Raw genomic sequence first — 25897 nt, forward strand, 5'->3', positions numbered from 1 at the left:
ACTCTGTCACCCAGGCTAGAGTGCAGGGGGCAATCTTGGCTCACTACAACCTCCACCTCCCGGGTTCAAGCAATTCTCCTGCCTCAGCCTCCCCAGTAGTTGGGATTACAGGTGTGTGCCACCACACCCAGTTAATTTTTGTATTTTTAGTAGAGATGGTTTCACCATGTTGGCCAGGCTGGTCTCAAACTCCTGATCTCAGGTGATCCACCCACCTCAACCTCCCAAAGTGCTGGGATTACAGGTGTGAGCCACTGCACCCAGGCCAGAGATTCTACTAATTCTAGTATACCAACTAACATGTTTCCTTTGTTATTCTTTCCCTCTTTTAAAATCAGTTTCCGTATAAACACAAAGTTAATGTGATGGTTTTTATTAACACGTACTGTATGGGGACAGTTGGTGGAGTCAGAAGACCTAGGTTCTGATCCAACTGCACTGCTCATAGGCAGTTGCTGAGCAAGGTGCTCAATCTGTCTATCTCACCTTTATCATCCAGAAAATAAAGGGATTGGAAAGAAAGTTCTGAAGTCAATGTGGCACCTATCAGAATCTCAGTGTTTTCTTACTATGTTCCTCAACATTCAAATAGCACATTTTATGTTTTTGAACACCGGGGAGAAAACAGCACAGTGTGCAATAGAAGAAGCTAATGGTTGTAAGTACATTAGTAGCAGCCGAACCTAGAGGACAGGTGGGAAGAGTGTCATCATGGGAAATAAGGTGTGCACTCTTCTCTTCATAATCATACTGCCTCTTCAAGGATCTTGGGAGCAGATACAACTCACCAAGGCTTGGTACTTTTGCTAGACAGCCTCTAGCTAGCTTAAACCCCACATCTATTGCATTTCCTGCTTCTAATTAGTACATAAAAGCTAATGTATAAAATGTGAAAAAGTATTAAGAAAATGAAAATTACCTATTTTATCACCTAGTGATGACTACTAACAGCCTATAATCTTTTTTTGTTACATATACAATTATTTTTCAAAACACAGTATGTATAGTTTTATATCCTTTTTTTGTGTAGCACAATTTTTTCCCATTGCCATTTCTTCATGATTTTTAGTGGTTGCATATTTTTCAATCAAAAGATGTAGCATCACCTTACCACTCTTTAGAGCCTTCCCAATTTTTAATTAGGGGAAATGAACATCCTTATATACTAGTTTTTTTGCTGAATCATTTCCCTATGCTAGGTTGCTAGTATATTAACAAATTCAGAAGTTATAAACTTTGTAAAGGATTTATTACCAATGTTTCCAGAAAGATTTCAACAATATACCCTCCAATAGAATGTAAGAGTGCTTCCTCATTAAATCCTTACAGGTATTAAGTTTAAATAAGAAGAATCACAAAATTAGCAAGTGAAATGACCCAATCACTTAAAATTTTTCTTTCTTGAGTTAATGGTTGGGTTGGACCTCTTTCAAGTAGTTATTGACATCTATTTTTTTTTCTGAGTTGACCATATTATTTGCCCATTGTTCGCATTTTTTCTTCCTATTGATTTGTAAGAGTTATTTATATCAGAGTTTTTTTTTTTCTTTTTCCTTTAGAAGTGAAATCAAGGCTTAATTTATCTGGTTAAGTTTTATGATTTTCATTTTTTTTTTTTTTTTAAGAGACAGGGTCTTGTTCTGTCATCCAGGCTGGAGCGCAGTGGCACGATCGTAGCTCACCACAGTCTCCAATTCCTGGGCTCAAGCAATCTTCCTGCTTCAGCTTTCCTAATAGCTAGGACTGCAGGCGTGTGTCACCAGGCCATGCTTTTATAATTTTTTGTAGAAATAGGATCTATGTTGCGCAGGCTGGTCTTGCACTCCTGGCCTCAAGTGATCCTCCTGCCTGGGCCTCCCAAACCACTGGAATTGCAAGTGTGAGCCACGACACCTGGCCTATCTGCTGGTTAAGTTCTTTAAACGGACCAGGTAAAATGGAGGTTTTAATATCTAAATTCTCATGTATATCTGTGTAGTTTTATTAATGTCCTCTCCTCTTGTTCCTCACTCCTCTTTCATAGTAATAACAAGAGAAAGCTCACTTCAGTCACTTCAAATCCAAATGTAACAATGCAGAATTAAAAAATGGAAACAAGCTCTTGGAATTAATCATTTATCACAAAATGAACAATTTCAATTCTTAAACATACAATCACTTTTCTTCATACTAACTCAAAATGAGTAAACAGAATTTTATTCAAACTTTACAAATATCATTTAGATTTAGCCTGAGATTAAGCATGAGAAAGTTCAACCTGAAGTTAGACTTCATTGCCCAGTTAAGCATCTGAAAATAAAGCTGAGAATGAATACACATCATCAAACAAAGCATTCCAATGAAGTCTGGCAATGAATTGTGACACAAACTGAACTTTAATTTGCTCTGGTCCACATGATCTTCAGAGCCTAAAAGTTCCTATTTTTTAATAATGATGGAAAAATATCTGCAAATGACAAATGCATAAAGTGTGACCAGATGCAAAATTTTAGTTCAACATTTCTACAGCAGCCGCTTTAGGTGACCATTAAAAAACAACTCCCCAATCCTTATTGTTCAACATGTACTTGAAAACATGCGGCAGCATGGTACAGTTTATTAAATTTATAAATATCAGTACCTGTAATAAAATATAAAATACTGACTATCCCTTTTTCAAATATTAAATCTCTGAATGCTTCATTCATCCTTTGGTTTCAAACCCATACAATGCACTCATATTACATTGTAGATTTCGAATGGAGACAGAACACTGTACATCTGTTGGGGAAGGTGGGGTGCTGTGGGAATACCAAAGCACTACATCATAGAAAGTAAACGTCGAAGCAAAAATACTTTCTGAATATATACTGTACATTATGTAAACACACATTCAGAATAAGAATCAACACAGGCCAAAATATTGTTTTCTAGGAAACCAGAATCTTCTTTCTTTTAAATCACACACTGAAGATGCTTTTTGTTAAGAAAAAGAATGAAGTCTGTTCCTGTATTTGCTTATGTGCTTAGATATCTTGGAAATGAGTAATTATTACATTCATTTGCTAACGGTTTCTCCTTTGCTTAGTTGGCTGGCTGTTGCAAACACGGAATACAGAACTATTTCAGTCCCTGTTTTTCATTTAATACTAGTTAAGTAATATATAATTAATTCATCTTTATTAATCCATTATTAGTAATATAAATAGATTAAGTGAAGCAGTGAATTTCAAAATTTGTGCAGGGGAAACTAGTTGATAATTTGTTTCCAATAAGGCTAGTAGCAATTAATTACTACAAAGTTTGTCCAAGCTAGTACTGAACCCCTGATTTAGCAGGCTGAATCAAAGTGTATAGTTAGGTACTTCTAATTCCTCTATTACTGTGCAAATCTAGAATTTCCTATGTAGAAGACAGTGCTGGCAGCATCAAAGCCCTGTAATAGTATGAAATACTGATTAGGATTTGAAATGAAGAGATATTATATGAAGACATGTGAATGTCTTAATGATGGTATCATAGCAACGGCCTCAGAACTCCCTTACTGAAACAGAAACTAAGACAAATCATTATTCAATAATCTTCTGAGCCAAAAGCCTAAGTTGGAAGCAAGTGATAAAAACGCAAAACCAAAGATGCATTTTCTATGACCATATGCAAGAATTTTAAGCTTTATATCAACATTCTGTACCAGCACCGGCCCCTCTGAAAGGAAAAAGTGTAGTCATGACTGTCCATCCCTTTTCAAAGCTTCCAGTCTTTGAAGCAGTGCGTTTCCAAATGCTTCTCGGTAGGCGGGGCTGAGTGTATCCAACAAGGAGTAGACTGTTTCATGGTAGGGAGTCTGTAAATGATCATCCACCTGGTCAAAAGCATAGCCTACCACCTACAAGAGAAATGCAACAGTGAATTCATTAGTTTTCATGTTGGTACAGAAAGCAAAATCCAAGTGTTTATGTGAGTAATCATCCTTTCAAAAAAATAAATTATTTTTTTTCCTAGCCACTAGACCACCAGATACACGGGTAACTGAGTAAAACTATTTCTCAAAGTCAGAGTATGCACATTTTAAATACAACCTTTAATACTTCAGCAACTTATAATGTATAACACAGAAACACCACTAAAATGCTCCCTATAGAATTTTCAAAATTAAAAAGGTTTTACTTAGAAGCTCAAGGAAATGCAGAGAAAGAATTTGAAAAGCTACACAAAAACGGTATTTCATTTTCATATTCTAAAACATACATCTATTATTTACCCCATTTAATTCCACATATATTGAGGGTCCACTATATTAAGTACTATAATAGGTAATATATCATTAGTTCATATTTTTATCATTATTTTCACTCCTTTTATAAACAGAATTCTAGAAATTATTCCTAATTTAGTTTTAATATTAGTTGTTAATTTTAATAACTGTTTTATTAATAATTAGTTTAATAGTTTATTAGTTTTAATAACTGTTTAGCTTTATTATTAGTAATCTGAAAGGCCACTTTCACCTAATATATTTCTTATCTGACAGGGAATAAATGCTCAACTCTGTGAGATAAAAGAGAATGTTAATGTGTTTCTTTTTTCTTGGTAGGGGTACACTATTTCTGGATGTATTTGCAATACCAGGTCGATGTGTGAAGTGAACGGAGCAAGAGCCTATTCTATCTCCCTGCTCCAAAAATCCATTTAATATATTGTTCTTGGATAGAGGACATAACAGATATTAAACTGATAAGAAGAGATACTCCAATTGATCTTAGGCAAAAGGCTGAGAGGTGATGTGTTTTTTTTTTTTTTCCTGTGAACACAGCTACAACTTTTCTTTTTGACAAGATTATAAGGTATATCATGGTTCACCAGCACAATATAGGGCAAAATTAATTTAGTTTTTGCTGACTGAAGTTTGTAAATTCCCTATATAAATCCTAAATTTTTATGACATCTATTTAAGCCATAGGAGGTGAAAGTTTATGTTAGAAATAGAAGCTGGGTTTTTTTTTTTTTTAATGAAAAGCAGAGGCAGACACCTCAGGAAAATGAATCACACCTCTTCAGATCCATGCTCGATTACTGCACTCTCTACAGTGGAGTACAGTTCAGTTTGCCTTCTTCCTCTTATCCCTGCGAGACTGTGATCTTCCTGGTGGACAGGGATCATGTCTTACTCATGGTTTGATTTTCCACTGCTGACACAGGATAGTTGCTCAATAAATGTTAACTGAATCAGACTGAAAAACAACTATTTGAGCACCTACTACATGTCAGGTTTTACAAATGGTTCAGATCTTTCTGTATCATACAGTCATATAATCATTCCCCAAATCGTTTTAAGTTTTTCTAAATCTCCAAGTTATACATTAAGAAGCAAGAACTTTCTCAGGAGTAGACAGACTCACCCAAGATCATTTAAATTCACATTTAAGACTGCTGACTCTCTGATCAGAACTCCTTCTACCTCTCCACAGCCAACTTAGAATTAACCAACACAAGACAGAATTAGCTTACTAGTTCTGTCATTTATCTCTACTTCTGATTTAAGATTCATCTCTAAATACTCTGAGCTTTTAGTACAAATTTAAGGATGTGAAAAGAAGTGCACAAAAATTAGTTAATTCAGGTACTACGCTTAAAGCTAAGCAGCTATCTTTGCAGCAGCTGTGAGGGAACTGAGGTTAGCACAGATGCCGGCCTTGCAATTTGCTCCATCAAGGAATATATAGTATACATGATTCATCTTCAGCAAACTGAATCCAGTGAAGTAAAGAGATGTTTATGTACTTAATATCATGTGACATTCTTACTTGCTTAGGCAGGCCTTGCTCACCACCTTATGATAACGTACAATTACTTTGAACAAATATAGAAACACAGAAATGTATGACATTTTCTAAGACTGAAGATTCACTGATTAGTAAGGTTAAAACTAGATTTTAGATTTTCTAATGGCTATCCCTTTGTTCAGTAGGTCAAAGATTTTATACTAGTTTTTTTTTTTTATTTTTAAAAACAGGGTCTGTGTACCCATGCTGGAGTATAGTAGCCCAATCCTAGCTCACTGCAACCTTGAACTCATGGGCCCCCTCCTAAGCCTCCCAGGTAGCTGGATTACAGGCAAGTGCTGCCATGTTGGGTTAATTAACGAAAAATATATTATAGAAACATGGTCTTGCTATGTTGCCCAGGCTGGTCTTGAACTCCTGGCCTAAAATGATCCTACCAGCTTGGCCTCCCTAAGTGCTGGGATTACAGGTAAGAGCCCGCAGTTCTGGCCTGTAGTTTTTTCTTTTTTAATTAAAAGTTGCTCTCAGGCGATGTTTTCTACTATTCGAAACTCATGATTTTGGTTTAAAGAATGGAAAGGTTAATCTGCCTAGGAAAGCTCTCAAAATAAAGAGATACTCATAATAAAGGGTTAATGGGACACTCTTGGAAATCTGGGGGCGGAATGTTCTGCTCGGATTTATTTCTGATCGAAGAGTTGGAAAACAGTGTTGTCAAGTATGTTATTTTAACAGAAGAGACATTTTCAAGAGGTTGACGAAAATCTTTTCAACACAGTGACTGCAAAACCCTTTCAATGCAAAGAATGTATATATAATTTTGGCGAACACCTTTAGCTATAGATGAGAAATAAATTAGCTTTGGGGGTCATGATTAAAACAAAGTCACGCCCTGCAAATCAAATGTTTTTCAAAAAAATTCTGTTTCCCCATATCGATCAAAAGCCTTTAAAATTAATAAAAATTTCTAGGTTAAAAGTTTTTCTTAAAAAAATTTGGAAGCTACTGAATATCCAGTTCTCTTTTAACACTCTTCCCCTCCCCACTACCCCTCTTTTTGATAAAGTGGTAAAGACATAAATAATTTTTTTTTCTAAAAAGAAAAGTGAGTTACCTTGAGCCCTGCTTCAGTGAGTTCTAGGCAATATCTGTTTCTTTCCTTTGTTTCCACATTGATATAGGCCACATCATCTGCACACCGCAGGCTTTTTGAGACAAACATGTTGTTAACAGCAAAGAGAACATCATTTACAACTGCTTCAGCTTCTAGCCTCATGTCTTTCATGTCAGTTCCTTCAAAACCATTAAGCTCTGAACCTTCTTCAAATCCTGACATACTGCTTAGCTCCATGGGATTACAGTCTGTTTCCATTCTGTAAAAAAAAAAAAGCAGTTATAAAATGTGTTTATAGAAAGACATTCAAACTACATTTGATTAAAATTAGCTATGTCTTACAATTGCTACTTAGTACAAAACACTAGCTAACAATTTTTAGGAAAAATACTATCTAAAAACATTTCTAGTGGTTTTTCACAGCAAAATCACAGACACCCACAGATTTTCAAAAAAAGAATCTCCCTTCTCCACTTACCCTCAACAGGTCAATTTCCATATTGATAAGCATTTAGAATATTGTGTTTTTTAGCTATTTTGAATAATGCCTCAGTAGCAATCCTAGTACATATTTTTAAATGTATAATTATTTCTCTAGGACAGATATTTAGGACTGAAATTGCTGAGTCAAAGGACATACTTATTTTAACTTAATAGATACTGTCAATTTACCTTGCAAAAAAAGAGTATGACTTATACTTTACCAACAGAATATGAGGGACTGTACTCTTTTTCACCTCTTCCCAATTCTTTTAAATTTTTGCCAATTTAAGAGGCAAAGAATGATAGCTCATTGTTGTAATATGTATTTCCTTGAGTAAACATCCATTTGGATGTTTAAAGGATATTTTTAGTTCTAAGATCATACAGTTGCAATAAGCAGAAATGGAAATAAATCTAAATTGCATGAAATCAGAGTGCAAGTCTTTACCTACCACAGTATAGTACCTCTCAGTAGTTCCTTTTATGACTTCTGGATTGGGGTTCTGCTCTACACCTTCCCCATCCCACGATTACATTTTAAAAATCCCCTAAATTCTCGTTGTATCTGAATTTAACTCATCCATCTGGAATTTATTTTGCATAACTTTATTTTCCAAATGGATAGCCAACTGTACCAATATCATTTACTGAATAACTCATCTTTTCACCACGAATTTGAACTGACTCAAATGTTATATTTTGAAAAATATTATCTCTAATTTCTCATGCTAACTTGATCCAATATTACTGCCAGGCTGCTGTGTGGTTTTAGCTTTTCTTCTGTGACTGGGGTTAAAAAAGATCTTCCTGGCTATATGTATTGTTAAAATTTGAAACATATGAATGAGAAAAGTTAATGAATGTGCAAGTGCTTTGGAATGCACAAAAGGCTTTACAGAACAAGTTATGGTGAGCTATTGTGCTTTCTTTTTGCTTGGCAGGTTTTAAAAGTAAAGTTTCACTTCTCTGATATGGATTAAGCATCTGCTGTCGTGAATGAAGCGTAACTCTTCACTCACGTATTCAATCAACATTCATTTCCTATCTTGACTGTGGTCAAGGTCTAGTCCCACCCCCTCAGCACACCGGAGTTAGATTAGACTGGTAATAAACTCATCGTATTTTAAGAGACAAGGTCTCACCATGTTGCCCAGGCTGGCGGGCAGTGGTTATTCACAGGTGTGATCACTGTGCACTATAGCCTAGAACTCCTGAGCTCAAGCCATCCTACTACCTCAGCCGCCTGAGTAGTTGAGACTACAGGCTCAAGCCACCACACCTGGCCCTTAAATGCATTTTTAGAAGGAGTCTCAATTTTTTTCTGACAATATGGACAATTTTTATGGGCATTTATTTAAACCACTGATCTGGTACATTGCACAATCCATCGCTATTTCCAAGTTATGCTCTATTTGTGTAATATTCAAAACCCCTCAAGATAGTGACATTCAAAATCCTTTAAGCTAGTCATTAGAATTACCTGTAGAGCTTATAAAATTACAGATACATTTTCCTCACTGCAGAAAAACAAAATCAAAATCTCTGGAAGACGAGTTATTTTTTTCAGAGCTCCTGAGTGATTTTGCTGTGCAGCCACTGCTCTAAATTACCAGCAAAAATCTTAAGAAGCTGGAATTCCTACAGCTGAATGTCATCTGCACATTACAAAAGTCAGAACTACTTGCTGAATGCAATTTATAATAACGTATGTAAAGCTATCTCAAAAAATTACATAGCAAATGTAGAATGTATTCCTCCAATCTCATTTCAATTAATAATATGTTTTAAAGACTCCTTATCTTGTCTCTCATAGCACTTTACAGAATTAGTCACTCGCTACAAACAACAGAAGTTAATTATAAAATTACCAATTATTGCTGGAGCAATCTGTCGGGTAACTGAAAGCTCAAATTGACTTCTTATATTGGAAAAAAAATTTGGCTTCCCAGATTTTACCTTATTCCAAAAATAATCAGTATACTGCTTAAGATATTTGGTCTTATATATACAAAATGAGCCCTTTCTTTTTTACATAGTTTTGAAGATTTAGAAATGACTACTATAAATCTCTTGACATCATGAATATCAAACATCTTAATTTTGCTTAAGTTATCAAGTACTTCAATTAGAGATGTCAGAAATGATGATCATTACATAAAAAGATGTTTATATGAGAAAGTTTTACATTTATAAAGGTTTTTTTTAAGCAAGAGTGTAACTCATTGCAATTAGGACCTTGATGATGCAGAAAGATCAAGAATCCAGTACTTGAAGGGAAGAAATCCTCACAGGTCAGTGAAGTAGGTCACCAAACAGTTGTGATAATTAGCACCGAGCTGCAAAAAAGAGGAAGACACCTTTCCTAAGACTGAACTTTTAAGACACTTTCCCTGAAATGTCTTTGAATAACATACAATTTAGAACTTTTGATGATACATTTAAATTAAAGTAATGGGGCATTACATAAATAACATTTTTAGCTATTATTTTAAGGTATGACTACAACTTGTTTTGTGTTGGTTGAAACAGGTTCTTGATTATTTACCAATATTCTCTTCCCTGCCTACGACCACCCATATTTTTTTCCAAGGGCAACCATAATGCTCCCTTCCCGGGCTAAGCAAAGTAACCAAGCAATTTGGCTGAGATTGACTCCAATCCCCAGATACAGACTCTTCCAAACTAATTAATACATGAAATTCTTCCTGGTCACTATTTTTTTGAGACAGAGTCTCACTCTGTTGCCCAGGCTGGAGTGCAGTGACGTGATCTTGGCTCACTGCAACCTCCGCCTTCCGGGTTCAAGCGATTCTCCCGCCTCAGCCTCCCGAGTAGCTGGGATTACAGGCCTGGCTAATTTTTGTATTTTTAGTCAAGACAAGGTTTCACCATGTTGGCCAGGCTTGTCTTGAACTCTCGACCTCAAGCAATCCGCCTGCCTTAGCCTCCCAAAGTGCTGGGATTACAGGCATGAGCCACTGCGCCTGGCCTTCTTGGTCACTTTAATCAGAATAGTTCAGTCACAGCACACAGCTCAAGCTGTTCCAAGTAGCCATGTTGAGATGGGGCCACTAGCCCAAGCATGATGCTGACAACAGAAAAAAACAGAGCCAAGAGATTCACAGAGAAATGTGGCCAGAGCCCATGCTGGTTTCCCAGGATTTGCACTTTTCAGTTATCGGAGCCAACAAATTCCTATTATCTTATGGGCAACAGAAAGCATTCTATTGGATTTAGGAGTCTACCCATAATGAAAGGCAGTGATTGATTTAGCTCTACAACAGCCCTATGAAGGTAAAAAGGTTTAGAAAATGGAGCTCAGATGATGATGATGAATATTTTTGTGCCTGCCATGTAGAAAGTGCTTAATAAAAGCTTTGTAGAATCTGGATATCAATTAGTTTCCTACTGCTACTATAATAAATTACCAAATTAGTGGCTTCAAATAGCACACACTTATTCTTTTACAGTTCTGGAGATGACAAGTTTAAAAGCAAGATGTCAGCAGGTCTGTATTCCTTCTAGAGGCTTCAGGAAGGAATCTGTTTCCTTACCTTTTCTAACTTCTAGAGGCCATCTGAATTCCTCAGCTTATGGTACCTTCCTCAATCTTTAGCATATATAAAAACATTCAAATGACTTCTTTTTCTGCTCTTCCTTTTTTTTTTGGAGAGTTATTTATTTACGAGGCGGGATCTTGCTGTCGCCCAGGCCATAGTGCAGTGGCACAATCTCAGGCTCAAATGATCCTCCCACCTCAACCTCCCAAGTAGTTGGGACTACAGGTGGGTGCCATCAGGCCCGAGTGATTCTATTTTTTGGAGAGGCAGGGTCTTCCTATGTTTACCCAGGCTAGTCTTGAACTCCTGGGATCCAGCAATCCTCCTGCCTTGGTCTCCCACAATGCTGGGATTACAGGTGTGAGCCACTGCGCTTGGCCATCATTTATTTTCAGTGAACACATTTGATGGGCAACATAAGGTGCTAGGCAGTTTACATGCTTCTCTTAAAAGGAAGCCTAGAGTACTTGCCAAGCCCATTGCCTTCTCTGGAAAGGTTTCTGAATCATAGGTTTCATGCTTTGTATTTTAATTCCAGCATCATCATAGCAACATGTACTGGGGATGGGTATTTCAATTAAAGGCACTATCTCAAGGTTGGCAAGGGGTTTATTTATGTCCCAAGTCAAGAGCTTTGTCCAACTACTTCCGGATGGTGGTCTAGCTAATCAGATGCTCTCTCAAGGAGTTTGAAAAGAGCCAAAAACCATGAAGTCAGTTAGCTGGTGATGACAGGAGTTACAGAGGCAGAGCAGTGAGCAGCTAGGTTGCCCTGTTGACGGACACTTGAGAAGCAGCTTCCACACTTTGGATTATGTATCTCAGAAGGTAAAAATATTTTGAGCAGACACCTTATTATAAGCATTTATATAAATATTCTACCACAATTAAAATATTTACAACATATAAATATACATTTAAACAGAAGGTAAAGATGCAATAGATGTATTTTCTGCTCAATGGATTATCTGTGTACCTGACTAGAAGCCTGTACCATTGAGGATGAGAAAATACACGCCCATTTCAGTGAAGGAACAACCACTAGAATTACTATTGACACTTTAGAACTGCCATTAGGTTACCAGAATGGTTGACTCATCAATGTGAATCCTGTAAAAATCTTTGCTTTCCCTTTTTGCACACAAAACAATTTATCATCATGTAAGAAATTCTAGATGAATGGAACTTTCTGTGATGATGGAAATGTTCTTTATTGTTGCCCTCCAATACAGCAGCTAATAGCCATCTGAAGTTTGGCTACTGTGATGGAGAAATTGAATTAAAAATTTATTTAATTTTGGTTCATTTAAATTTAAATAGCTAGTGGCCACTGTATCAGATGGCACAGGTCTAGACCTCTGTGAAAACTTGCAGATAATGTAATAAGCAGAGTTTATAATAAGGTTGAAAAATCTCGGCAGATGTAAAGGCACTGAATCAAACTTTATAAATGAGTAGCAAAATTTGGAACTTGAGATATAATTGAATCCTAATTACTGTATGTAAAGGAATCAATCATCATTGTTTCAAATAGTAAAAACTAATGAATCATTATCCTATGTTTTATAATCTTGTCTACTTGGATTCTAAGTTTATTAATCAAATACCATAATCCACTCTGTACCCACATATCTTTTTTTTTAAGCACTAGAATACTAATAAAAGATGTCTACTGGTAGCTTGCAGTCTAATTTGGGAAAGAAGACAGGCACATGAAATATTTGCACAAATATTAATGCCATACACACACATCATAATTATTCTCCCCAAATGTACTTAATTGTGAGTGGCAGATAATTATAGAAAACAATGATATGTCTTGGTCCTACTACAAACTCTATCACTAAACTTGTATGAACCTGAGTGGGCCACATAATCTCATTGGTCTTACGGAGTTCTCATCTACAAAATAAGGTATATAGGCAGAAAATTCGTTACTGTTCTAAGAGCTTTGACATTCTATAATCTATGATGTAATGGTTAGTTATGATGGGGCTTGACTAAGGGTACAGGTCAGTCAAAATTGGTCTGGAATGAGCATGATAAAGAGTTATAAATAAGCAAAAAGGTCTTAAGAGTTGTGAAAAATTCTGCGTAGGGAACAAAGCATAAGCAAAGGTCAGCACAGGGTGTGGCAGGAACTAGTCGGGCTAAAATACAAGGATATGCAGGGATGGCCCAATTTGACAGCATGCTGACACCTAGAGAGAGGAATTTGACTTTGATATAATAGGCTGTTTTAAGGTCTTGGGAATGGAAATACAAATATCTTTATTTAATATGGGTTTCTTACTGGCAGTATGTAGTGTGGTCCTGCTTTTTTATCCATCTGGCAACCTGTCTTTTAATTGGGGTGTGCTATTAGTATGAATACTTGTCCCCTCCAAAACTCATGTTGAAATTCAATTTCCAATGCAACGTGGCAGCACCAAAAAGTGAAGCCTTAAGAGGTGACTGGGTCATGAGTGCTCTACCCAAAGAGTGGATTAATCCATTTATGGATTAACAGTTTAATAGGTTATCATGCCAAGTAGAACTGGTGGCTCTGTAAGAAGAGGGGGAAAGATGTGAGCCAGCACATTCAGCCCCCTCGCCATATGATGCCCTGTGCCACCTCAGGACTCTGCAGAGTCCCCACCAGCAAGAAGGCCCTCTCCAAATGTGGCCCCTCTACCTTGGACTTCTCAGACTCCATTACTATAAGAAATAAATTTCTTTTCTTTATAAATTTTCGAGTTTCAGGTATTCTGTTATAAGCAACCGAAAATGGACTAAGGGTGTTTAGACCAATACATTTAATGTGATTACTGTAATTATTGATATAGTGAATTTGCTATCTTGCTATTTGTTTTCTTTTAGTCCCATCTGTACTTTACTCCCTTTTCCTTATTTTCCTCCTTGCTTTTGAATTAACCACTTTTTAGGATTCTATTTTATATCTTTTGGTTCTTATTAACTATATTTTTTGTTGTATGTTTTTGGTGGTTGCTTTAAAGCTTATAGTATACATCTTCATCACAATGTACCTCCAATCAATACTATACTACTTCATGTATACAAACTTTACAAAACACTACCATATAGCATTTGCTATTTTTGTCACATATTTTACTTCTACATAAATTATAAACTTCATCATGTTATTATTCTTGCTTTAAACAGTCAATTATTTTTCAGAGATTTAGGTAATAAGTATTTTATATGTAACTATATAATTACCATTTTTGTGCTCCTTCATTTGTACTCATCTATATCTACATGTATTATCTGTATCATTTTCCTTCTACCTGAATAACTTCTTTCAACATTTCCTGTAGTGTAGGTCTGCTGTTGATGAATCCTTTCATCTTTCCTATGTCTGAACTAGTCTCCCTTTCACCTTCATTTGTGAAAGATGTTTTTGCTGGGTAGAGAATCCTAGGCTGACAGTTTTTTTTTCTTTCAAGTCTTTAAATATGTTTCTTGGATGCAGTAGCATACACCTGCAGTCCCGGCTATTTGGGAGTCTAAGGTGGAAGAACTGCTTGAGCTCAGTTCATGACCAGCCTGGGCAAAATAGTAAGAGCCTGTGTCTCTAAAATAAAAAAATTAAAAAGATGTTTCTCGACTATCACACATTGCTTGTCTTGTTTCCCATGAGACATTTGATGTCATTGTTAATCTTTGTTCCTCTTGGTGTAGTTTTTTCATGCTTCTTTTCCTTAGGTTTCATTGAGATTCTGGGATCTGTAGGTTTATAGTTTTCAACAAATTTGGAAAATTTCTGGCCATTATTTCTTCAAACATTTATGTGTCCCTACCCTCTTTGGGGACTCTAATTTTATGTATATTAGTCCAAGTGAAGGTGTCCTATTCCTCACTGCTGTATTTTTTTCACTGTTTCATTTTGAATTGTTTATGGATACATCTTCAAGTTTGTTAATCTTTTCTTCAGTATCTATTCTATGTGTCTTTTAATCTTTTAAACACATTTTCCATGTCTTTGCTTAATCAATCTTTCTTCTAGCTTTTTGAACATATAAAATACAGCAGTAATAAGTGTTGTAATGTCCTGCCTACTAATTTCAAGTATTATTTCTGGGTTACCCTCAACGGACAGATTTTTCTTCTCAATTGTAGGTTATATTCTGCTGCTCTGCATGCCTGGTCATTTCTGACTGGATGCCAGACATTGTGAATGTGGTGCTGAATGTTTTTATATTATTTTAAATATTATTGAATTCATTTGGTTAGATGCATGGTGAGAAAAAGTTTAAAAAGCAATAAATAAGGCCAGGTGCGGTGGCTCACGCTTGTAATCCCAGCACTTTGGGAGGCCAAGGCGGGCAGATCACGAGGTCAGGAGATCGAGACCACGGTGAAACCCCATCTCTACTAAAAATACAAAAAATTATCCGGGCGTGGTGGCGGGCGCCTGTAGTCCCAGCTACTCGGAGAGGCTGAGGCAGGAGAATGGTGTGAACCTGGGAGGCGGAGCTAGCAGTGAGCTGAGATCGCGCCACTGCACTCCAGCCTGGGTGACAGAGCGAGACTCTGTCTCAAAAAAAAAAAAAAAAAAAAAAGAAAGTAATAAATATTGTTGAGCACTGTCCTGGGAAGTAGTTATCTGGAAACAGCTTGATCTTTCTGGGTCTTGCTTTTAGACAAGATCTGCATTTAATCTCTAGTTAATTCTGTCCCATTACAGAGGCAAAACCTTTCTGAGTACTCTACCCAATGCCTTATGAATTACGAGGGTTTCTATTCTGTGTGATAAGAATGGGAATTATCCCTGGTCCTGCTTTAGCTCAGAAAATTGTTTCCTCTAATTCTTTTTTTTTTTAATGGAAGAACAGAAATGATTATTAAACACATGAAAATACACTCACAGTTAGAAATCATAGAAATAATTAAAATGAGGTAACATTTAACATCTTGCAGATCAGTAAAACATTTTCCTTTTTGAGTCTATGCATAAAAAATTTTCTAAAGCAAGTATTATTGAGGATGCAGAACAGAGAACATTTAGACACTGAGTGGGAGTGTAAACTGGCACAACACTTTGGAAAATGATTTGATATTATCTAATAAAGATGAAGACCCAGCAATTTAGTCTCCAAAGAAATGAGGAGATGTATAATTTTCATATCACCTCTGCTTCAGAAAGTCACAAACTGAGTATCCTCCTTTTTGTTTTTTTTTTGAGACAGAGTCTCGCTCTGTCACCCAGGCTGGAGTACAGTGGTGCTATCTCAGTTCACTGCAATCTGGGCCTCCTGGGTTCACGCCATTCTCCTGCCTCAGCCTCCTGAGTAGCTGGGATTACAAGCGGCCACCACCATGCCTGGCTAATTTTTGTATTTTTACTAGAGACGGGGTTTCATCATGTTGGTCAGGCTGGTCTCAAACTCTTGACCTCAAGTGATCCACCCACCTCAGCCTCCCAAGTGTTGGGATTACAGGTGTGAACCACAGCAACTGGCCCCTCCTCACATTTTTTTGGTAGTTCTTTCCCCAGCCTAGGGCAGTGAACTCACAGCCATGAATTAGTATTCAGCTGCAGGCTGGAGAGAGACCCTTTGTATATCTTCACAATCCTTGCTTTCTGTGAAACTATTTACTTTCTAGTTCTCTGTCCTAGCTGCCTTGGCCTTCTTGGGTTTCTAGCTCTATGTCCTCAATTCAGGGAGACCATCAGGCTTTACCTGGATTTTTCTTCCCAGTGCCATGCCTGGCTCTAGGCAATACAACAGGGCAACAGGCTCACCATATTTGTATGATGCTTCTCAGGGATCACCTATACTACTCTGAACCAACTTTTACCATCTTGCTGTTTGTTTCATTAATGAATTAAATACATTTTGACACATGCTCACCATATGTTTTATGAGATCCATGTTTTTAACTTAAAAATTTTTATTTTAACACTACTTTGAAGACTTTTAGTCCTCTAAAATTCAGCTCAGACAAACCTATTTCAGGATTGTGTATCTGCTCTCAAGATGGTCAATCAGTGTATCTTCCTGAACAGCATCTCTGCTTTGGTACTGCTGTACTTAAGCCTCATGGCAAATAATTTTTGTGTCTGTACTACTACAGACCCATGATGATGGGAGCCTGTGATATACACATCACCAGCACAGTGTCTGGCATAAAGTAGGACTTCATTGAATATTTCCTGAATGAATGAAACAGAGAAAATTCTAACTCTCTGCTTCTCAAGTGTGATACTTGGCTCTGTGACAAGGCGTATACAAAGACTCAGGACAAACATGGCAGATATTCTTGGAAAATACACATCACTGTTACTATATCAATATTAGGAAATATTACACAACTGCCTAGAATTTTAATGAAAAAGTACACAAATGTTTGGATGTCTCAGGCCATATCCTCTTCAGGTTATACTCCTATGCGTCTAGGGTTTCCTTTGCCTCTAAAAGGTACATTCGAGTGAGGAATATTTGCATGAAAAATACATTTTAGAAGTATAGCCCTAACCCAAGGAATTAATTCAACAAGATGAAAATTTCAGGCACTGTGTCTGGCAGTATAAAGTTAACAAGCAGAGGCAGGAGCTGGTAAAAGGATACAAGGTTAGGGCTGAGTTAGGCCTTCTCTAAGTTTTTGCAGCTCTTTCCACTTCAGTTATGCTATTGCTCTTTGTTAAAAATTAATTGTTGATAGTTTTGGCTGGGTGTGGTGGCCCACACCTGTAATCCCAACACTTTGGGAGGCTGAGGCCGGTGGATCACTCGAGGTCAGGAGTTTGCGACCAGTCTGGCCAAATGGCGAAACCCCATCTCTACTAAAAACAGAAAAAATTAGCCGGGCGTGGTGGCACGTGCCTATAATGCCAGCTACTGGGGAGGCTGAGGCGGGACAATCTCTTGAACTTGAGAGGCAGAGGCTGCAGTGAGCTGAGATCGCGCCAGTGTACTCCAGCTGGGTGACAGAGTAAGACTGTCTCAAAAAAAAAAAAAAAAAAAAGATTGTTGATAGTTTTAATTTTTTAATATTCTAATTTTTCTATGGTGAAAAGAAAATGATTACGTTTTCAATAAGAAAAAACAATTTAAAAATTGCAGTCTTTTGGAAAGTATAGGGTGTAGGAAGCAGAAATCTTTTTCTTAGAGAAGTCAGGTTATTATTCAGACACTTAACTGGTAGCATCAGTTACAAATAAAACAAAAGTTCTGAATTTATCTGCATTTCCAACAACTGTTTTGAAAGTAAAGATGAATAAAATTTACTATTATCAGCAAGATTTAGAATTTAGGCAAAGTTAAAACTCAGTTTAACCTTTGTTCTCTGTAACACATAACATTTAATTTGTTTTCAATAGCTTACAGACATATATATTTGTTTTGAAATAAAACATTTTAATTCAGAATGATATGTAGTATCACAAATGTAAAGTATTTGTAATTCAAGTAAGAATGGCTATTTTCCCATTTATACACTGGTTTATAAAATTATTCTGCACCCCATTTTCAGCAATAACACAAACATATTTATATTCTAGTAATTATAAATCTAGACAACAGAATTGTGCTTGTCTTAGTCTCTCTGTATTGCTGTAAAGAAATATGTGAGACTGGGTAATTTATACGGAGAAGAGGTTTATTTGGCTCATGGTTCCACAGGCTGTACACAAAGCACAGTGCCAGCATTTGCAATGGCCTCCAGCTGCTTCCACTCGTGATGGAAGGGGAGCCAGTGTGTGAAGATCACACAGTGAGAAAGGGTGGAGGTGGAGGAGATAGATAGGTAGGTAGGTAGATAGAGAGCAGGAGACCCAGGCTCTTTTCAACAACCAGTTCTGTCAGAAACTGAGAGTGAAAACTCACTCATTCCTGGGAGAAAGACACCGAGCCATTCATGACAGATCCACACCTCTCCCACCTCAAACTGGCCCCCCCACCCCACCCTGCCCCAACCCCCTGACCCAAACAGCTCTCACCACATCCCATCTCCAACAGTGGGGATCATATTTTGACAAGAGACTTGATGGGGCCAAACAAACCATATCCAAACCATAGCCTTCCACTCCTCGCTTCTCAAATCTGGTGTCCTTCTCACATTCAAAATACAACCATTCCATCCCAATAGTCCCCAAGTCTTAACTTGTTCTAGCACCAACTCAGAAGTCCAAATTCTTATCTGAGACTCAAGGCAAGTTCCTTACAGCTATAAGCTTGTGAAGTAAAAAACCAAGTTATTTACTTCCAAGATACAATGACGGAACAGTCATTGGATAAATGCTGTTTTCCAAAGGGAGAAATTGGCCAAGAGAAAAGGCTAAGAGGCTCCATGAGAATCTGAAGCCCATCAGGGCAGACATTAAACCTTCAAGTTCCAAAATCTCCTTTGAGCATGTCCTGCATCCTGGCACAGTGGTGTGAGAGGTGGGCTCCCAAGGCTTTGGGCAGTCTCATCCCTATGGCTCTGCTGGGTACATCTCATGTGGCTGCTCTCATGAGTTGGAGTCAAATGCCTGAGGCTTTTCCAGGATGAGGGTGCACGCTGCCAGTGGCTGTGCAATTCTGTGGTCCCCATGGCATCCCTGTTCCCACAGCTCTACTAGTCAATATCCCAGTGGAGGCTCTCCATTGGGGCTCCAACACCACATTTCTACTTGGCAATGTCCTAGCAGAGTCTTTCTGTGACACCTAGGCCTTCTGATACATCCTCTAAAATCTAGGTGGAAGCTGCCAAGCCTCTACCACTTTTGCATTCTGTGCCCTGAAGTCCTAACAACACAAAGAAGCTGCAAAGACACACAGCTTGCAGCCTGAGCTGAGTACCTGGAGCCCTTTGAAACAGAACTGGAGCTGGAACAACCAGGATGCAGGGAGCAGCATTCCAAGGTGGCACAGGACAGGTGAGCCCACGGCTTTGACTGTGGAAACCATTCTTGTCTTCTAGGCTTCTGGACGTGTGATGAGAGGGACAGCCTAGGAGATTTCTGAAATGCCTTGAGGGCCTTTTCCCCATTGTCTTGGCTGTTAGCACCTGGCTCCCTTTTATCTGAACTAACTGGATTCTTCTCCTGAAAATGCTCTTTCCTTCTTTAACACAAGGCCAGGCTGCACATTTTCCCATATTTTTATGCTCTGCTTTCCTTTTAAATTCCAACTTTAGGTCATTCCTTTCCTCCCCTATTTGATTGTAAGCTGTTAAAAGCAGCCACACCACTTCTTGAACCCTTTGCTGCTTAGACATTTCTTCTACCAGATACTCTAGGTCATCACTAAAGTTGGGCCTTCTACAAAGCCCTAGGGCATGGAGGCAATGCAGCCAAGTTCTTTGCTACAGTGTAACAAGGGTGATGTTTGCTCCAGTTCCCAATAAGATCCTCATTTCCAACTGAGCTCTCCTCAGCATGGCCTTTACTGTCTATATTTCTATCAGCATTTTGGTCACAACCATTTAACCAATCTCTAAGAAGTTCCAAACATTCTTTTATCTTCCTGTTTTCTGAGACCTTCAAGCTCTTTCAACCTCTGCCCATTACCCAGTTCTAAAGCTGCTTCCGCATTTTCAGGTCTCTATATCAACACCCCACTCTCAGTACCAATTTTCTGCCTTAGATGCTTCCACTCATGACAGAAGGGGAGCTGGGATATGCAGATCACACAGTGAAGGAAGGAAGGAGGGAAGGAGGGGAAGTGAGAGAGAAAGAGGGAGTAGGGGAGAGGGAGGGAGACAGATATATAGAGAGATACAGAGAGAAAGCCATTCATGAGGGATCCACCCCCATGATCCAAACACCTCCCACCTCCTTCACCTCTAACACCGGGGATCGAATTTCAACATGAGGCTTGGTGGGGCCAAACCACATCCAAACCATAGCAGTGCTTTTGTTGATTGAGGAGGGAACTCAGAAGAAAGAAATACACAGGGTTAATTTGAGTTTTTACAAACTGTAAATAAGCAGCAACACTGGCTGGGTGCTGTGGCTCATGCCTGTAATCCCAGCACTTTGGGAGGCCAAGGTGGATGGATTGCTTGAGTCCAGGAGTTCCAGACCAGCATGGGCAACAAGGTGAAACCCTGTCTCTACAAAAAAAATACAAAAATTAGTGGCACAAGTCTGTAGTCCCAGCTACTTAGGGGCTGAGGTAGGAGGACTGGTTGAACCTGGGAGGTTGAGGCTACAATGAGCTATTGCGCCACTGCACTCCAGTCTGAGTGACAAAGTGAGACTCTGTCTCAAAAAAAAAAAAAAAAAAGAGTAGCAATACAACCTTGTAAACCTTTCCTTTGAAACCAGAAACTGTAAATGAGACTCTAGGAAAAGACACTCAAAAATGGAATGTAAGAAAAAAAAATCCAGGTATTACAGTTTCTTATTTCTATATAATCCTCTAGGAAATAAGTATTACTTGGCACTATATTTAAAGTACATTCTAACAAACAAATCAATATCTACAGAGACATAAAATAGAAAACCTCACTGCTTTCCATTTAAACTCCAAATTGGTTCTCTACCAGATCCTGAGCAATATTCTGTTTCTAGCAAAGAGACAAAAATTGGAACACTTGACAATTGCCATTATTTATTCTGGTAGATTGTATCACCTGATGTGAAGTTTCCATAAATGATTCCTTAAAAGATCATACATAAATTATTTAGGAACCAGCTCTTTCTCCATAATTTTTGGGTGGTGTTCGGGTGTTTGTGTTTTTGGAGGATTCATAAAACTGGTTATTATGACACTGATTACTAAATCGTTTATTCTTTACTTCCTAATTTATTAGACTATTTTGTTTCATTACGAGTTCAGAGCGTCAAACAGCTTTGTCCTTGATGACAAAAAAATGGGCAAAGACAGTCATATATACTTAGCCTGACAAACGAAGAGTCCCAGAAAGATTTCAAGAACATTACAGAGTGCAAATTTTCACTTTGAAAGTCTGACCTTTCAGTTGACATTATTAACAGTCAGCTGAGAGCAGGACACAATATCTTAATCACCATTGCCTTTATTTGTATCACACATTACAACCTGGTAAATCCTCTCAATATGAACAAGGGGCCAGGAAGGTGTGATGGTTAACAGGCTCTCAAGCAGACTGACTGGGGCTAGAATTTTAGCTTGGCCACTTAATTTACTCTGGGACTTGGAAAAAGATGTTTTAATCTTTCTCAGTTACACATTCCTCCTCTTTAAAATGATGTTAAAATAGCATCTACCTTTAAGTGATATTGAGAGAACTAAATGAATGAATACATGGAAAGTGCTTAGAACTGTGCTGGGCAAACAGCTGAAGAAATATAATCTATTATATTAAAGTATTTAACACTATCTTTCAAGAAGAAAGCCTGGCCCTGAAGCTCAAGCCACGTGGCTCCAAGTTAAGTGCTCTTTACATTATGTGGGAGATTGGCTTGCTGCTGTGTTGTACAATTCCTCCAAGAGCCGTGAGGCATGGAGCCCTAATAGCGTATTCCTGTTACCTCAGGTGCAAGTCATAAAAAAAGGTCAACTACATCTCCTTGGCTTTTCTTTCATTTCCCATATTAACAGATTTCTCTGAAGGATGAGTATTTTGACATGACCTATTTAGCCTCTGGCATACAGCCTCTCACCTGTCACTTCAAACTTTTATATAATTCTTAATAAGCTGACAATATTCGGTTGGGTAATTATTTTCTTTTTTAAAATTTATTATTATTTTTTGAAATAGGGTCTTCCTCTGGCACCAAAGCTGGTTTCAAACTCCTGGTCTCAGGTGATCCTTCTGGCCTTGGCCTTCCAAAGTGCTGGGATTACAGGGGCACGTCACCACACCTGGCCAGGGTAATTATTTTCATCTTCCTCAATTAATGCAAGGTGTTAACATTTTGTGACAGGTACTTTGTCTTTGACAAAACACAAAAATGGCACTGTGATTTGGGATGAGTTTGTACCCTACTGTAGCCAAAGATATCATAATGACAGGTCCTAAACCTTAACATTTATACTGAATTTCTCCTAGAAAGCATAAAGTTTACAAGGCAACACACAATACTCTGAATAGAGCATATTTGTTATTGCAAAACCTTTGCTTTAATTTTCCTTTCTGATATTTGAAATTGCAGGCACTCTATGGACAGCTGGAATGCAATTCTATATTGAAAAAGGAAACCACTTATTTAATAGCTGCTTAAAGAAGTCCAAATTGTATCTATTTGTCAGAAGTCTATTTCAAACCTTCCAAAGCCTATTCTAATTTCTTGCAAGATCCCACCTTTGATTTTTCATACCACCTTGCTTGTATTCCTTTTATGGTAAATATTAGAATTATTTACAAACATGTCTTATCTTCAAAATATATCCAGAATCCAACTGACTAATCATTTTCACTGCTACCGCTTTGGTCCAAACCACTGTCATCTTTTCCTTGGATTACGGCGATATCCTTCTAACTGGTTTTGTTTTCACTCTGGCCTTCCCACTTCCACACCAGACTATTCTTAACACAGCAGTTAGCATGATCCCATAGAAACTTAGGCCATACTATGTCACTCCTCTCCTAAATCCACCTCACCCAGAGTAAAGGCCAAAGTTCTTTTTTTTTTTTTTTTTTTTTTTTTCAAGATAGAGTCTCACTCTGTTGCCCAGGCTGGAGTGCAGTGGCACAATCTCGGCTCACTGCAACCTCCGCCTCCCGGGTTCAAGTGATTCTCCTGCCTCAGCCTCCCAAGTAACTGGTATTACAGGTGCATGCCACCACACCTGACTAATTTTTTATATGTTTTTGGTAAAGACAGGGTTTCACCATGTTGGCCATGCTAGTCTTGAACTCCTGACCTCAAGTGATCCGCCCATCTCGGCCTCCCAAAGTGCTGGGATTACAGGAGTGAGCCACCGTGCCCGGCTCCAAAGTTCTTATCAACAGCCTAGGAGGCCTTACATGATGCGCTTCCTCTGCGCCTCCCCCAACTGCCCAGCTTCTACTTTTTCCTTCACTCACTCCTGATGTTCCCTAAACTCATCAAGCATTCTCCCGTGACAGGGTGTTGCACTTACTGTTCTCCTTGCGTGGAAAACAACTCTTCCAGGTATACATGTGCCTCACTTCCCAGCTTTCTCCAAGTTTCTGCTAAAATGTAATCTTATTAAATAAGAGAATTTCTCTTACCATCGCATATAAAAATGGCAAGTCCCTTCTCTCTTCCCCATCTCCACTCCCTTTACATTGCTTTCGTTTTTCCAACAGCCCTTATCACCACAAAGCATATTATTCACTCATTTATTGTGTTTCTCCTCCCTTCAATAAAATGTAAGTTCCAGGAAGGAAGACTTATCTGTTCACTGCTGTATCCCCAGTACCTAGAACACTGCTTGGCACACAGAAGGCAATCAATAAATATTTACTGAATAAATGAACAAACTTCCACTTTATTATTATTATTTTTGAGAGAAAGGGTCTTGCTCTGTGGTTCAGGCTGGAGTGCAGTGGCATGATCGTAGCTCGTACGATCCTTTCTGATATTTGAAATTGCAGGCACTCTATGGATAGCCTCAATGCAATTCTGCAGCCTCAAACTCCTGGGCTCAAGCGATCCTTCGGCCTCAGCCTCCACAAGCAGGCACCACCATGCTTCCACTTTAGAACATACACTCCTTGAAGGTTCGGCCTGATTCTTGACACTGTTCACATCATCAACTGTGGTGACTTTCATTTAATGGACCTTAACAAATATTTTTGAATGAACAGCAAGGGAATCTAAGTTACTGAGAATACTTGGGATAAGTCTACAAAGAATGAGGGAAATCAACAATCCAAGCAACTGCAGAGTACCCCGGTTCTAAAACGCAAAGGTGGTTGTGGAAAGGGGAACCAGATGTTTCTCCATCTACCAATATTTTGGGCTGTATTTCCAAGGCATTCATGAAAGTTGCCGAGACAGTAAATATTTCACTCCTTAAACTGGTCGTCTTAATTCACTGTGATTAAACAGCTGTATGTTTCAGGACTCTGTTCAGGTTCGTGCCCTACTCATATCATTTAATCTTCCTAACAAATCCATGCACATAAGATTTTAATCCGCTCACACTCGGCAAAGGAGGCAACGTGGGCTCGGGGAGGGCAGTGGCCGCTCAAAGTGGCTGGGAGGCTAATAGGTGTCAGTGCCGGGATTCTAACCCAGGACATCTGGCTTCTGGGCCATCGAACACCCGCACCCAGGCCTTTCGAGGTTGACTTAACAGCCGGCTCCGCCTCTGCAGGAGTTACCTCCCAAAAGGCAGAAATACGATTGCGCAGACTGCCAGAACAGCCCAAGTTCTTCACCCAGGTTCCCGCGGGGTCAGGAGCCTTTAGCATTTCTCAAAGAATGCAGTTCTGCCCACAGATGCTTCGAAAATCCAAGTTTCCTAATTGTTGGTATGACACACCCAGGATTAAGCGAGCGTATGCGAGAAGCGCTCTGCAAACCGCCAGGCGAACGGCAACGAAGAAGCTGCCTGGGAAACAATACCTGAATGAGGCGGGGGCCGAAGAACTTGCTGACAATGGGCACCGGTCAATGCTCGCGTGCGGGCGCGGGTGCTCAAGAAGGGCTCCAGTCCTCCCAGCGGAGACGGCGGAGCCCCAAGTGTGCGTTTCCGGGGCGCCGAGGTCTGAGGGGGGCCGAGAGAGCCAGGCCGGCCAGACCGGCCCCCAGACCCCTCTTAAAACGGGCGCGGGGCCCCTGCAGCCTGCCGCCCCTCTCGGCCCAGCCCGCTGCATGGCGTCGCGTCCCCATCCGGAAGGCCCGACGCCCCGCCGGCGCCCCGAGCCCCTAGCCCTTCTCGGGAGCCGCCCCTCGCCCGCAGCCACCCCGGCCGCCGCTCACCTGCGCGCCAGGCGACCTCTTCTTCCTCCCTCCGGAGGCGACTGGAGCCGACCGGCGGTACCGCCCCCTCCCTCCCCGCCTTCGCCCGCCCCGCCCCCTCGGAGCCGGAACTGCTCCGGCCCCCGCCCTTCTGCCCGCCTTCCGCGGCTCCCAGTGTGGCGTCACTTCC

At 39.2% G+C, this 25897-nt stretch overlaps 1 protein-coding gene and 1 non-coding gene across 2 annotated transcripts; both read right to left on the bottom strand.

Moving 5' to 3' along the window:
• Nucleotides 1-2101: 2101 nt before the first annotated feature.
• GSKIP (GSK3B interacting protein) lies at nucleotides 2102-25845 on the bottom strand. The gene is made up of 4 exons (XM_003275362.4): nucleotides 25729-25845; nucleotides 9595-9695; nucleotides 6877-7135; nucleotides 2102-3865 (listed from the first exon to the last, which is right to left on the bottom strand). The coding sequence occupies exons 3-4, from the start codon at nucleotides 7132-7134 to the stop codon at nucleotides 3704-3706; spliced, it is 420 nt and encodes a 139-aa protein (XP_003275410.1). The 5' UTR covers nucleotide 7135; nucleotides 9595-9695; nucleotides 25729-25845; the 3' UTR covers nucleotides 2102-3703.
• LOC115832701 lies at nucleotides 4571-4762 on the bottom strand. The gene has a single exon (XR_004028213.1). It is a non-coding gene; the product is annotated as a U2 spliceosomal RNA (small nuclear RNA).
• Nucleotides 25846-25897: the final 52 nt, after the last annotated feature.

The sequence above is a fragment of the Nomascus leucogenys genome, chromosome 22a, assembly GCF_006542625.1.
Source record: "Nomascus leucogenys isolate Asia chromosome 22a, Asia_NLE_v1, whole genome shotgun sequence".
Taxonomy (NCBI): domain Eukaryota; kingdom Metazoa; phylum Chordata; class Mammalia; order Primates; family Hylobatidae; genus Nomascus; species Nomascus leucogenys.

Bases quoted from the DNA above. Each gene is read 5' to 3' on its own strand.
- GSKIP (XM_003275362.4), bottom strand. From the start codon at position 7,134: ATGGAAACAGACTGTAATCCCATGGAGCTAAGCAGTATGTCAGGATTT. The intron at 3,866-6,876 runs GTAACTCACTTT...TTTCTCTTGTAG, and splicing joins TCACTGAAGCAGGGCTCAAG to GTGGTAGGCTATGCTTTTGA.